The sequence below is a fragment of the Tachyglossus aculeatus genome, chromosome 7 (assembly GCF_015852505.1).
Source record: "Tachyglossus aculeatus isolate mTacAcu1 chromosome 7, mTacAcu1.pri, whole genome shotgun sequence".
NCBI classification, from domain to species: Eukaryota; Metazoa; Chordata; class Mammalia; order Monotremata; family Tachyglossidae; genus Tachyglossus; species Tachyglossus aculeatus.
Window position 1 is genome coordinate 41,120,980 of NC_052072.1, and position 14,544 is coordinate 41,135,523.

At 39.3% G+C, this 14,544-nt stretch overlaps 1 protein-coding gene across 2 annotated transcripts in view; it reads right to left on the minus strand.

Moving 5' to 3' along the window:
- Nucleotides 1-260: 260 nt before the first annotated feature.
- The window catches only part of CCDC50 (coiled-coil domain containing 50), an 87,962-nt gene continuing 73,678 nt past the window's right edge, over nucleotides 261-14,544 (minus strand). Inside the window, exons 6-12 of one of the 2 annotated variants that reach the window (XM_038749823.1) lie at nucleotides 12,759-13,298; nucleotides 10,346-10,461; nucleotides 9,517-9,561; nucleotides 9,309-9,413; nucleotides 8,209-8,282; nucleotides 1,916-2,025; nucleotides 261-686 (exon numbers count right to left, since the gene is read on the minus strand). In XM_038749823.1, the coding sequence (XP_038605751.1) occupies nucleotides 667-686; nucleotides 1,916-2,025; nucleotides 8,209-8,282; nucleotides 9,309-9,413; nucleotides 9,517-9,561; nucleotides 10,346-10,461; nucleotides 12,759-13,298 (1,010 nt within the window). In that variant the 3' untranslated portion in view covers nucleotides 261-666. The remainder of the gene's footprint in view (nucleotides 687-1,915; nucleotides 2,026-8,208; nucleotides 8,283-9,308; nucleotides 9,414-9,516; nucleotides 9,562-10,345; nucleotides 10,462-12,758; nucleotides 13,299-14,544) is intronic. The other variant, XM_038749825.1, reaches the window with a different exon arrangement.

Genomic DNA, 14,544 nt, shown 5'->3' on the forward strand with positions numbered 1-14,544 from the left:
GGCTCATTGCCCACAGAGCAAAGTCTTGTTTCTTAATGAAGTGACAGCAGGGCAAGGGTTTGGAAAGTCATATCTAGGCCACTTTCCCTGAGAGAGCTTTTAAGTGTTATGAAATCTTTCCTCTTTATAGCATTCAGGACCAAAGACTACAATTGCTCCAAATTTTTTATGTTTTTTTTTTCTTCTGGAAAAAGACATAGATTCCTTAAAGTACTGCCTATCAATTATATTACAGATTCAATGCACAACAAACAGAACAATTTCTTTCAGCAATTTATTTTGCATTGTCACAACCAAATATCATGTCTTGCTTCAGCTATTTCTTACCATAAAAATTGCTACATAAAATCTAACTCCCAGTTACTCGGGCTCTATACCTAAACAGAATGGAACTTCTTCGATGGAGTCAGCTGATAAATTGCCAATCACATATATATACACACAATGTGGAGTTGACCAAATATCAAGAAGCTAGATTTTATTCTACTTTCTGAGTGTTCATAAATAACTAGAACCTTGAAATAAACATATGTCACATTTGGACAGAAAGAAATTAAAAAAAAAAGTCCAGGGAATTGAAATCCAGGAGAAGAAATGGAAGATGCATCCTGTGTACTCCAGTAAATATATTTGCTACAGTTAGTTTTGAGGCAGATTCCTATGCTTTTACTGCTTGTAACGGTGACCTATAAAAAATGGGGGGAGGGAAGAGAAATCAATTAATTACTAATTCTTGAATTGACCAAGCCTTTAAATATTCATATACCACTTGTCAAGGGAGCCAAAGGGGCAGCTTTAATTTTTTAAAATAATCTATGATTTACTGATTTACCTAATAAAATTACAAAATTTAATTATCTTCAATGCTTTGTCATGCAGTGCTAGGTGCTCTGGAAATCAATCTACAAAAGTGTTAAAGCTAATGAAAAATACTGCAGGCTCATACACACTTTTATGGACTGGCAGATTATTTGTAACTAATTCCATCTAATTAATACCTGCTTGCATACAAATTCAAACAAGACAGTTGAGGCATTCAGAAATAATGAAAGGATATTATAAAGAAGACTTCAGGCACAAGCAGTCTCTCTAAAATTCATTGATTACAGCAAGCTAAAGTATTTTCATGGAGAAAATAACCGGTTACTTTGACTTCTTGCTGAAGAGTAAAGATTGGGAAATATTTTACCAGACAGAGGCAGAAATCCCCCCTATTACTCATTTCTTTTGTAGGATTTGTTCAATTGGAGCCTAATATGTAGTCTCCATTTAATATATATTAATGCTTGGAACTTGGAGAATTAAGATATCTGCTGATAAGACTTATCATAAACGAAGTGCAGTCAGTCCACATGCAATGGTGCTTTATAACAATGTTTCTAAACCCCACCCTCTACATCTCTATTTCCCCTAGGACCTCTCAAAATAGGCTTTCAGTGATGATACTGTCAGCAAATTAGTGGGAACCATTAAATCAGTCAGGACCACAATTCGACAGCACATATCTCAGAAGCCTGCATTTAACCCTGAGAATCAACTTAAATGTGTAACTGGTTTCAGTGAGTCTAGGAAGAGAGATAAAGAAGAGAAATAAAGCTCCCTTCAGACTAATTTCCCTTCAATTGCTCCTTGGCCTCAGACTTAGCTGGGTGACTCCAGATCACAGATGACCAGAGCTAAGAGCTTGCCCTTGGTATTCAGTGTCCAGGCTTTTATCTAAACAGCACTCCCGAGAATTGCAGTGCTCCTGCCATATGTTTCCCAGCTCTGCAGGCTGCTAGCCCTTTCCTGCTCTCTCCACCCCTAGGAGGAACCATCACTTCAATTCCTTCAAATGAGAGTCTGGCAGCCTTGTTAACAGTGGCTACTTGATTTCCCGCAGCCTACAGTCAAGATCCACATACCCATCTCCTACCTTTATGAGAGGGTTCAGGTTTTGGAAATGGACGGGTAGAACTAGGCTGGTTCTGTGTGAAAAAGGAATAGTCCAAATCTTCAGCATCAGGCATAGAAGGAGGTGGTGGCCTTAAAAGAAAAAGAAATAAAGAAATGCCCTCAACACACTGAAACAGAATACCCCACACCTTTCTGGGTAGTATCCCAGCTCCGCCAATTGTCAGCTGTGTGACTTTGGGCAAGTCACTTAACTTCTCTGGGCCTCAGTTCCCTCATCTGTAAAATGGAGATTAAGACTGTGAGCCCCCCGTGGGACAACCTCATCACTTTGTAACCTCCCCAGCACTTAGAACAGTGCTTTGCACATAGTAAGCGCTTAATAAATGTCATTATTATTATAACAGAATAGTAGCATAATTTAATGGAATGGTAAACAGGAGGTCTTGGTTCTATAATTAGTATTCTGCGACTGGAAAAACCACTTGACTTTGCTGGGTCTCAGATTCTTCACAGGTACATGGAAAGAGGCTAATCCTTTTCATTTACCTCCCAGATTTATCTGCTGGCTTCAAATAGAAATTAAAAAAAAAATGGTATTTGTTAAGTGCTTACTATGTGTCCAACACTGTTCCAAGCACTGTGGTAGGTACAAATTAATTAGGTTGGATATGTTCCATGTCCAATATGGGGCTCACAGTCTAAGTAGGAGGAGAAACAGGAGAACTGAGGCACAGAGAAGTTAAGTGACTTGAACAAGGTAACCCAACAAGCAACTGACAGAGTCAAGATTAGAACCCAGGTCCTCTGACTCGCAGGTCAGTGATCTTTCCACATAGTAAGCGCTCAATAAATACGATTGATTTCCACTAGGCTATGCTGCTTCTCCCTAGGAAAAATATTATTAAATTAGAAGGTACTGTTGTTGAGTCACCCTGGGAAAGATACTATGCTATTAGAAAACTTTCTTTTCATATAATCTATTATGAAATGAAAATTGGGAAAGTGAAAGTGCACTAATATATTCCTCAATCCACTAGGTGGTAATGCAGCTCTTTAAAAAAAGGAATGAGAGCAATCTTTTGCAGTTTTCTCTGACTATCCAAACAGATTGAATTCTCAAACAGTGGGATATGCTAACTCCATTTAACTTTGTGATGATCATTTTCTGATTTTTAACATTTCTTAAGATCTCACAGTGGGCTAGAAGATGTGCACAAAACAGAAGATTTTGTGTTTTGACCTCAGGGAATTTATTTTCTAAAACAAGATGTATATAGAGTGTACACATGCACACACAAACATCCATAAAAAGTATTTTACTAATTCTTGAAAAGATGAGGATCACTATTTATCCAAAGGTTTCTTACAATGCTTAAAAAAAAAAAAAACTATTGTCACTGAACTATTTCAATCAAGACTGTAGGCTCATTATGGCCAGGGAACCTGTCTACTAATTCTGTTGTATTGTAATTTCCCAAGTACAGTGCTCTGTACATAGTAAGCAATCGATAAATACCGCTGATTGATTTTCATTTTAAATTATTCTAAATAGAGAGTGATATCCTATGACACAGGGGCTGGGCACTTGATGAGCTCTATATGATAGGAAAATTGTGCATTAGTCATCCCTAATAATGACAAATACCATTATTATTACTGATAATAACAACTGTGGAGAAGCAGTATGGCTTAATGGATAGAGCACAGGCCTGAGAGTCAGAAGGACCTGGGTTCTAAGCCGGGCTCTGCCATTTATCTGCTGTGTGACCTTGAACAAGTTATTTCACTTCTCTGTGCCTCAGTTACCTCTTCTGTAAAATGGGGATGAAGATCGGGAGCCCCATGTGGATGTGTGAAAACTGATTGCTTTGTATCTACCCCAGTGATTAGAACAGTGCTTGGCACAAATAATAATAATAATAATAGCTTTTATCAGCACTTACTATATGCCAGGCACTGGTCTAAGTGCTGGGGAAGATGCAAGATAATCAGGTTGGACAAGCACTTAAAAATACCACAATCATCATTATTATTATTATTATTATTATTATTATTATTATTATTATTATTATTAAGTAGTAGGGCTGGGACTGGAACCTAGGATCTCCGACTTCCAGGCCCATGCTCTTTCCATGATGTAGTTTAAAGATACCATGACTGGTGATTTTTTTAAATATAAATTCCTATATTCTTGTTTGTCACTATCAGAATGCTTTTTACATTTGTCATTCATTGTTATTATTTTTTATGAAGTTTCTTACGTTTTTACTATGAGCCAGGCACCATACTAAGCACTGGGGTAGATACAAATTAATCAGGATGGACACAGTATAAACCCCATTTTACAGATGAAATAACAGGAATGGAGAACTTAAGTAATTTACTCAAGGTCACACAAAAGAGAAGTGGCGAGGCTGGATTAGAACCCGGGTCCTTATGATTCCACAGCCCATGCTCTATCCACTAAGCAATGACGGTTTTCCACTATTTTACTCTATTAAATGCTGTAAATTTGAGAACAACAAATAAGCATCAAATATTGTTTAGTAAACCTGGGAGAGAGGATGGTAAATGTAGCAGCATCATGCCTTGACTGATGCCGGGTACATATCTATTTCTTCCTATAATAAATCTAGCTGTACAATCATGTTGATCATATTATATTCAGAATAGATTTTCTTTTTAGAAAAACATGCCCTAATTCTTCCATCATGTAGATCTCACCGCCTACCCCTGGCCCACATTCTACCTCTGGCCTGCCCCCTCCCTCCTCAAACCCACAAAACAATCACTCTTCCCCCCTTCAAAGCCCTACTGAAGGCACACCTCCTCCAAGAGGCCTTCCCAAACTAAGCCCCCTTTTCCTTAGCTCCCCCTCACTGCTGCGTCACCTCGTCTGGCTCCCTTTGCTCTCCTCCGGCTTTCCCGCCCCACAGCTTGTATGTATATTTGTATACATCTATAATTCTACCTATTTATAGTGATGCCTGTTAATTTGTTTTGATGCTTGTCTCCCCCCCAGAGACTGTAAGCCTGTTGTGGACAGGGACTGTCTCTCTTTATTGCTGTACTGTACTTTCCAAGTGCTTAGTACAGTATTCTGCTTATAATTAGCTCTCAATAAATATGACTGACTGAATGAATGAATGAGTCAAAATCATGCAATGAAAACAAGTGTTGTAGCAGTTATGAGTGTAGCAAAATGGCAAACAGGTCTGAGGAAGCACTTAGTACAGTGCTCTGCACACAGTAAGCGCTCAAGAAATATGATTGAATGAATGAATGGATATTTTGGCTAGAAGACATGGGCTCTAATCCTAACTACTGCAATGATTCATTGGGTATAGGTGAAGGGAATAATAATAATAATAATAGTATTTGTTATGTGCCTACTATTCATTCATTCATTCTATCATATTCATTGAGCACGTACTGTGTGCAAAGCACTGTACGAAGTGCTTGGGAAGCACAAATTCTCCACATGTAGAGATGGTCAAGCACTGTTCTATGTGCTGGGGTAGACACAAGATAATCAGGTTGTCCCATGTGGGGCTCACAATCTTAATCCCCATTTTACAGATGAGGTAACTGAGGCACAAAGAAGTTAAGTGACTTGCCCAAAGGCACACAGCTGATAAGTGGTGGAGCTGGGATTAGAACCCACGACCTCTGACTCCCAAGCCTGTGCTCTTTCCACTAAGCCACACTGCTTCTCCAAACAACTTGATCCCTCATCAACCAATTATTAATCAATGGCATTTATGAAGCACTTACTGTTTACAGAGTAGACAACACTAAGCACTTGGGAAAGTACAATACCACAGAGTTGGCAGACACAATTCCTGACTGCAAAGAACTTGCAGCCTAGAGATTGTTTGCAAGAAAGAACTAGAATGTGCTTGCTTCTACACAGCTAAGTTAGATTACTTGCCTGATTAACTCCCCAAACCCAAGTGACATCAACATATCAGCTATCTTTAGAATTCATGTACTTATTTTTAGCACTCACTCACTCTCTCTCTCTGTCCCTCCCTCCCTCCATCCAACTATATACATGCATACATGGTCAACTGTACATTCAGTATATTTATTCTTATTACACCATTTGTAAATAATACTACTAATAATAATTATGGTATTTGTTAAGTGCTTACAATGTGCCAGACACTGTACTAAGAGCTGGATAATGATGGTATTTGTTAAGCACTTACTATGTGCCAGGCACTGCTCTTAAGCACTGGGGTAGATACAAGGCAATCCGGTTGGACACAGTCCCTGTCCCACATGGGGCTCACAGTCTTATGCCCCATTTTACAGTTGAGATAATTGAGGCCCAGAAAAGTGATTTGCCCAAGGTCACACAATAGATACTGGCGGAGCCGGGATTAGAACCCTTGACCTTCAGATTCCCAGGCCCATTCTCTATCCACCATGCCACTACGCCATGCTGCTTCTAATATCTTTATTCCTGTCACTCCAGGTAGCGTCCATGTTCCTTGTGGGCAGGGAATGTATTTCATACTTTCATGGTACTCTCCCAAGAATGTAGTACAATACTCTGCATCCAGTGCCCTCAATGACTATCTTCACTACTCCTAAAGATGCTCAGTTCCAAACTACAAGACTTCAGCTCTGATCCCAATTCTTCAACAGCCGTGCTGTGTGACCAAAACACCTACATAGAAATCAAAATTCACTTTAACAAAAATTACAAGAAACCACCAAGTATCACTCTCAACTCACAGGTATAGAAAAAAATTTTCAAAACTATAGACCAATGCTTATTAGAAACAGCCTGTCGCTGACTGTCTCTACAGTTTTAAAACTGTTCTTCAAAAATATTGAAAAAAATGATTAGTATACCCTTAATGAACAACCAAACTAAGATAAATTTACAAAAGTGGGTAGATCATGTAGCTTTCTAAAAACCACCACTACACTGGGATTTTTTTGGAAGGGTATTTCTTAATCTCCTGTGAATGTGTGCTTTTAAAAATAGATGCAGCCTTCTTAAAGATGCTATAAATACATTTATTTTTTGGAAATCACATTTGCACAGTTGAAAGATTTGCAGCCAGAATTTCAGAGTTGAATGGCAAAAGTAGTTCAGATTTTCCAGGATTACTTCTCATGAGTGCTGCTTGTGTTTTAAGAATTAATAGATGTTTGATAAATGATATATTAAACCCCACCAAAACTTTTAATAATTTAAAGACATTTCAAGTCCCCTTTACTGCCATTTTAGTCTCATTTCTATTAACTAACCCCACATTTTCTCCTTCCTATTTCGACTGTTTTCTTTTCTCCCTGAAAGGCAACCAAAAACCATTCATTACAGATGGTCCAGGCGCAGATCATTTCACAGCAACTGAAATCCAGGCACCCCGAGGGTAGAAAGAAGCAGCTGCTTCATAACCAGATTCCACAATTATTTAGGACAGGATATGGGGAGGTGAAGAATCCTGTGGACATTTGATCCAGGAAAACAGAGATGGACAGAATGCAATTACTCTAACTGGCTTATGTCCAGGACACCGAGCCTGACATTCAACAAGTGTGGTTTTCTAGAAGGCATGTGTGCGCATACACACACACACACACTGACACACACATATTCATATACATAAAAGCAATGTCATTTCTAGTTTCCTCAAGTGACTTTATTACTTGCTTTATATTTAGTTTAGTGAGGAAGAGTAGTTCAAAACTTATCTTTCACTGTCTGTCTGTCAATTCTATGATATTCAAAGTGTCCTTACTTGTAATCAAATGACCCTTCTCACTATATCCAAGCTTTCCTTCAAAAATCTCTTAACCTGTTGCATTCCAAGATGAAAGACTGTTAGTCTGGCATAACAGTCATCAGAATTTAAACAGTAAACCTTGACAGGTTTTCCTGACAGTTCTGCAATTATATGGCATCCAGTCATGATTGGTTTCCTTAAGCTTTGAACTCAAATTATGAAAATCTGGCAAGTTTCCAGCTGGGAGCAAATGCTTTTCTATTATAAAGAACATGTTTTGTAGCAGCATGGACTCCATGTGCTGTTTGTGTTCAAACAAACCCACAGAACAAGCCACCCACTGTACGTAACCAATGTTGGCGGTTTGCTCAATTTATGGTTCCAATCACACTAAGCATTTCCCCCTCCCACTCAAGGGCTTATTCATTCATTCAGTCGTATTTATTGAGTGCTTACTGTGTGCAGAGCACTGGCTTATTCTTAGACAATCAGTCCCAATCATCCAATTCAGTCACTCAAGGTCAAATGTTTAATTTTTCCTGTGTCAGAAGGTGCTGCTGCAGCTTACCGTGCTGGTTGATCATTCTTGGACCAATGAGGCTCATGACTCTCTCTTGTCTTTGGGCGGATGGGTTCAGTAAACTGCAAGTAGAAATAAGGAAGTGTTAAACAGAGAAGATTATATTTCCCCAAAAGAAAAATTAACTATTTCACATGGAACAAGCCTAGTATCAGAAAATAAATTCAAGCTGAGGGCTTTTTATTTTCAAGCCCATATCCCTTTTAATTTAGTCGTATCACAAATAATTTTGAATAATCTCAAGCAGGGCTCAATGTGCAAAATTGCCTGGTCATTGGTAACAAGCATTTACTTATATTTATTGAGCGTTTACTGTGTGCCAAGCACTGTTCTAAGCACTTGGGAGAATACGATACAATAGAGTTAGTAGACTTGATCCCTGTCCTCAAGAACCTTATAACCTAGTGAGGACATGAACCTTGGATCAGCTGCTGGGACACAAAGAGCAGAATATTCATGTGGCCCCTTCAGGCATCCTCCTGCAAGGCTATCGTCACACCACCCCATTGCTCCAATCTGCCACCCATTCACTTGATTCCCTGACTCCACCAAACCAGATAAGAGATGGGAAGAACTCCATCCTTCATTAATGGCTGAGTAGGAAGGAACAGGGAAATAAAACATATTTTTCAACAGCATAAACAAGTTCAAACTGGACCGCATAGGGCTGACCAAAATTGTAATCCGACAATTCATCCTCCTCCTCAGATAATCTTGTACCATACTTCCCCAAGCACTTAGTACAGTGTTCTGCACATAATAAATGCTCAACAAATACCATTGTTGTTGATGATGATGATGGTGATGGTGATGAAGAGACCTTGTCTTCTGCTTCTAGCATACTATTCCAAACACCTAATTCAGCACTCTGCCTATGGTAGGAGCTCAATGAATACTAATGGTAAGGGTTGGGGAAAATCGAGTATTATCTCTGAAGATTTCCATTGGGTTTTATAGAGATGATCATTCTCAAGTAGTCAGAAGTGCTAATTATTTATATATTTAGAGAGCTCCCTCAAATTGCTTACTCAGGAAAGCAGAAGACCCACTATAACTTGCTTCTACTGAAAGGAGGAAATCCAACTCGCCTTCCACTCTGGGTCCTGCTTTCTCCTTTCTAATGAGGACTTCTCCCTTTCCTTTGCCTTCTTATATGCTTTCTTCTCTTCAGCCATCAGCAGCCGAGCAATTTCCTAAAAGGAGAATCCATCACATCATGAAGGGCACAGAGAAAATGCCTTTAGAGTTTCTTGAGGCCTATGTGTGAATCCAACGGCTTAATATAAACAAACTCACCTCATCCTGGGCTACTTGAGCTGCTCTCTTATCAACCTGATTAGCCTAAATGGAAAAAGAAAAGGGCGGTTAAATATAGAAATGACAAAGATTTAATAAAGAAAAAAGTTAAGAAAAATATCATCAATCATCACTGCCAAAGGATAATCTTTGGCAGTAGAGTCACAAATGACTGACTCTGCCTAGATACCACACAAAAATTTTACACCAGGGTCCTAAAATAGTATTATTAGCAGGAAGGAAATCCTGTAATTAGAAGAATGATTCCATAATATATGATTGAAAAAATAAAATTGGGATATTGATGGTATTGCATTGTACAGTGATAAAAGGAATTTTCTAGAGAATTCAGGAAGTACTGTAATTTGAAGCAGACATGAAGGAGGAGAAGCAAAACAGAGCTTGGTATAGGCTTACTTGCAAATTAGCTCCTTACTAAAGCTATACAACAAAGGGAATTAAATATTATGGAAGTTAAAAGACTACACAAGGATTTGGATTTATTGATAATACAATCAGTGTTGCATTAATAGAAAAAATGGGGGGGAGTTAGTAATGCTAAAAGGCTTAAAGTCTGAGATAGTTACACAGATGATAAGTCCACTGAAAAAAAGTTATCATTGTTAAAAGATACATCCCTCACCATAAGATGGAGCACTCCAAACACCGTACTTTTCACCCAGGTGTCGTGTCTTTTGATACAACTGAGAGACACCAACCACTGAACTAGATGGATCATTGGCTTGGCCTAATACAAAATTTTTTTACATTCTAACAAATTAATTAAAGTGTCAAGAAGTGTTAGAGATTTATCGACAATTTTGCTCACCATAAGTTCTTCCTCTTGCAGTTTCCTAGCTATTTCTGCATCATATAATTCCTGATCCCTGTGCGCCACTCGAGATTGGGAAGAGATTGCTTCTTTTGTCCCCTTTGGCTTTATTCCTAGAAAAACTCAATGTAGTAAATCAATTTAGAATTTCCCAACCAGTTGTGAAATTTTAAATGACCAAACTCTGCCTTTCCATTTGCAGTCTTTCACACTTTCAAGGAGACAAACTTACAGCAATGACAGTGAGAGAACGTAAACTGTTTACTTCAACAAAGTACATAAAGAAATAGATATTATAAATCAATCTTATAATAGCATTCATGAAAACACAACTACAATGGGTCTTCCAAAGGTTATGTCTCTCACCATTTCCATACCTCAAAATGTCATATTTTGCAGGAGACGGAGCTGATGGATAGTGCAGGTTCATTCACCATTTTCCAGTGAAAAGAGATAATGAGTTACTGAAGCTAATTCTTCTGCTTTAATAACAGGTTACATAAAATGCTTCAAATGCAGGTAAAGCCTTATGTTCAATGGTGCAAGGATGCCCAGACCCTTAGTGGGATAAAAGTTTGCCCCATGGCAAAATATTCTATTAAGCTCACTTACCTCTAAATTTGCATCTGTAATCAGAAAAGTGATTATTAGCCCTGAAATTACCTAGTTTACTTTTGCCTTCTGCCCTATATTTTCTGACCTCTTTCCAAGGAATCCCTCAGGATGAAGGTACATTTGCTTGATTTGTTCTAAATACAACCCCTGCCAAAATTTCAAGTAGTGTTGGGTTAATATTCCAAAGGATGGTGTCCAAGAAAGGTACTGTTTGGATACGAATATGGAGCCTTACTGCAATCAATTCCTCAGCACTGCATCCATTCACCAAACAGAATAATCCTAGTTCCTTTCAATATCTCATATTCTTAATTTATTCCATTCCATTACTGGCCTTCTGACAAACTCCTAACAGGGAATTAAAACCCTGAGGCTCTGTGCCTGGCTTCCCATTTATACTCATGCTAAAGACACACAGCATGATACTGCATGGAACCAGAAGGCAGTGAAATAGTGCTTTGGAATCCTTAATCCCTGTCTCTATCCTTTCTAAAAAATCTACTGCTGTGCTCTGGGCAGAAACACTCCGTGTTTTTGTTATCTCTGTGGAACCTATTATCTTATCTATTTTCTGTTAACAGGCCTAGAATTGTGGTGAAGTCAGTTGGCACTGTAGAAGCCAAACAGCTCAATTTCACAAAATGGAGCAGAAAGAAAAAAGTTCAATCAAAATGCCATGCAGTATGGGATCAGAATCTTGGCTATGCATGAATTTGGCACCATAATAAATACTTCAGAGAACAGCAATCTCTTTAACAATGCTAATCTTGTATCACACCATAGGTCTATAACTTGTTTATGAAATCTAAGGGTGAAAAACTCAAATTTTTGTCTGAACCTGTGGTCCAACATGTAGTCCGATGATTCAAGTTAGGCACAGTCACAAAATAAAATAAGCTGCTCGACAGCACTTTTGTAATACTTAGGTTCTGTTTTAAGTTACAGTCTCCTTTGCTCCATTTGATGTTATTTAGCTAATTACAGTGAATTTAGAAACATGTAGCCAAAACCCAGGCAGACCAAATAGTTCACACTGCCATGTTACTTAAAAAGGTCTGGATCAGAAAGGCCCCTGAGAAGTCATCTTTCACTCCCATCTTACATCTCCCTTATTAAAATTGGTCTCTTAATCCTGTCAGCTTCTTACCTAGGCTCTTCCCCAGATATGACTTTTCCTTTCCACCCTCACAGCCACCACCTTAACACAAGCAACTGTCACTTTCTGACAAATACCTCAAGCTCTTCATTGCTCTTCCTGATTCCAGTCTCTCCCCTCTTCAGCCCAACTTTCATCTCCATGGCACTGCTAAAACCTCCAACAGCTACCAAACACTCTTGACCTCAAACAGAAACATTTGTCCTCTGACTCAAAAGCTCTCCTACAATAATAAATGTGGTATTTGTCTAGCACTTCTTATGTGCACAGTACTAAGTGTTGGGATAAACACAAGACAATCAGGTGATCCCACAAGGGGATCACAGTCTAAGGGGGAGGAAGAACAGGTACTGGATCTCTAGTTTACAAATGAGGAAACTGAGACACAGAGAATGTAAGTGATTTGCCCAAGATCACACGGCAGAAAGTGGGAGAACCTTGGTCAGAACCTAGGTTCTCTGACTTACATGCTCGTACACTCTCCGCTAGACCAAACTATTTCTCACTGATAACTGACTGATCTAAGCAGTCTGGCAGAGCTCTCAAAATGAATTACATAGCCTTTAGTTAAGTCATATAATCTATACCAGAAAGCCTCATTGCAAACCAAGGCTTCCTCATCTCATTGTTCTGTATTACCTGGGTCACTGAGGTATTCGTGATCCCTTTCCCGGGCCTCTTTTTGTGAGGAGGGAGGAGTCCCAGGCCTCTGTCCTTTTCTCTTATCTCTGTGTTCACCCGGCCCATGGTCCCTCTTACATGTGTCTTCCTTATCCTGAGACCTAGGTTTTGGTGAGGGCTTCGGAGAAAGACGTTCTTGGTGATGTGGCCTGTGCTTATCTGAGTTCCGTAACCTACTGTCACTGGGCTCCCAGTCGAACTCAGTGCTCAGAAAAACCTCTCCGCTGATCTTAGGCAAGGGAGGTCTCTGTGGCCTTTCACGGCCAGAATGCTTCTGCTCCCGCCGCTCCCTGTTGGCCTGATGATCGTCTCTGAACTTGACCCGCCCAGCCGATGATGGACAAATCTCAGAGGCAGGATCCTTGGGTTCTTCCCAATTGCTGGGTGCTGTATTTTGCTCCTCCTTTCGCCGCCTCACAGGCCTGTCGTAGTTCAAGGGTCTGCGGGGCCTTGGGGACTCATAAACAAGTTCCCTGGTCCTCCCTGACCTTGGGTGGTCTGAGCGGAGGAGGAGGGATATGACAAACAGAAAGCAGGTTAGTTCCACGTTAACTCCAAGTGGTGGGCTACCCACTTATGCTTAGTCAACAGGGTAAGAAGTGCCAAAGCTTAACATGCAGGACAAAGTTAAAAGTTGCTACGTTAAACTTCATAAATTAAAACAAAAAAGAGGGAACTAGAACTACAGATAAAAGCATTTATGGGAGTCCAATCATGCACACATGAAGAGTCACTAGATAAGTAAAGTGAGAGAGGATAGGGCGACAGCACAAGTAACAGTCAAGGGCCTGAAACGATACATTAGGTCCTTTTCAAAAGACAGAAGAACTTTATCATAAAGAATATTGGCCATTAAATGGCCAAAGTGATTGCATATCACTGAGGAAATATCACAGGACTCGCAAAAGTAATTGTTTGGGAAGCAATCTGTATTCAAAGGACCATATTGCTGTGGCTGGTCTCCTCCACTAGGCTTTCCTGGCTTTTTCTTCACAAGCCAAGTTAAATAGGTTGCAGCACTATTCTGAATCATAATTTGTGTGTGGAGCGGTGAGCCGCTGCAGAAATCATTGTTGGGCACAGTCACAACACATTTGGAAGGCTGTAAGGAGCCGAAGGAATAGTGCAACTTAATATCCCAACCTCATATTACTATTTAGAAAGGCACTACGATCCACTGTGACGAACACGTGAAGACAGTGCCACCAAAATTTGTTGATGGATTTTGGATTTATTTTTAGAACTTCCAATGAGAAGGTCTAAGTAAAGAGGCCTTTCCTGGATGCTCCCTGCTTTTACTCTGCCTGGAGATGTCACTCTCCAGGTTTTCTTCATCTTCTAGGCATCTCCTTAGCATTGCTACTCCCTCTGAAGGGCTAAGGGGTATTGAATATGAGGAGTGATAAGAAATTATTAGGAAGTGTTTAGAGTCTTCTGTTTCCAGTCTTAGTGACAATTAGAAATGGACATTAAAAATTATACCATTACTTTAAAACCTCTGACATGTACACACTAATACACTGCAAAAGCATTTTTCTTTGACTTCACGTACTCTTAGTCTACACTGGTTTAAATTTTAGCTGCCAAAACTACATTCCTTGTGTAAAAAATACTAATGGGAATAAAAATTAACTTCTTTATTTTTCCTCATTTGCAGTACCAAACAATTAAAGGAGAATAATGTGCAGTACAGTACTGAAGTGCATTATTTTGTTGGAACATTACACTCTCAAAAACTTTTTAA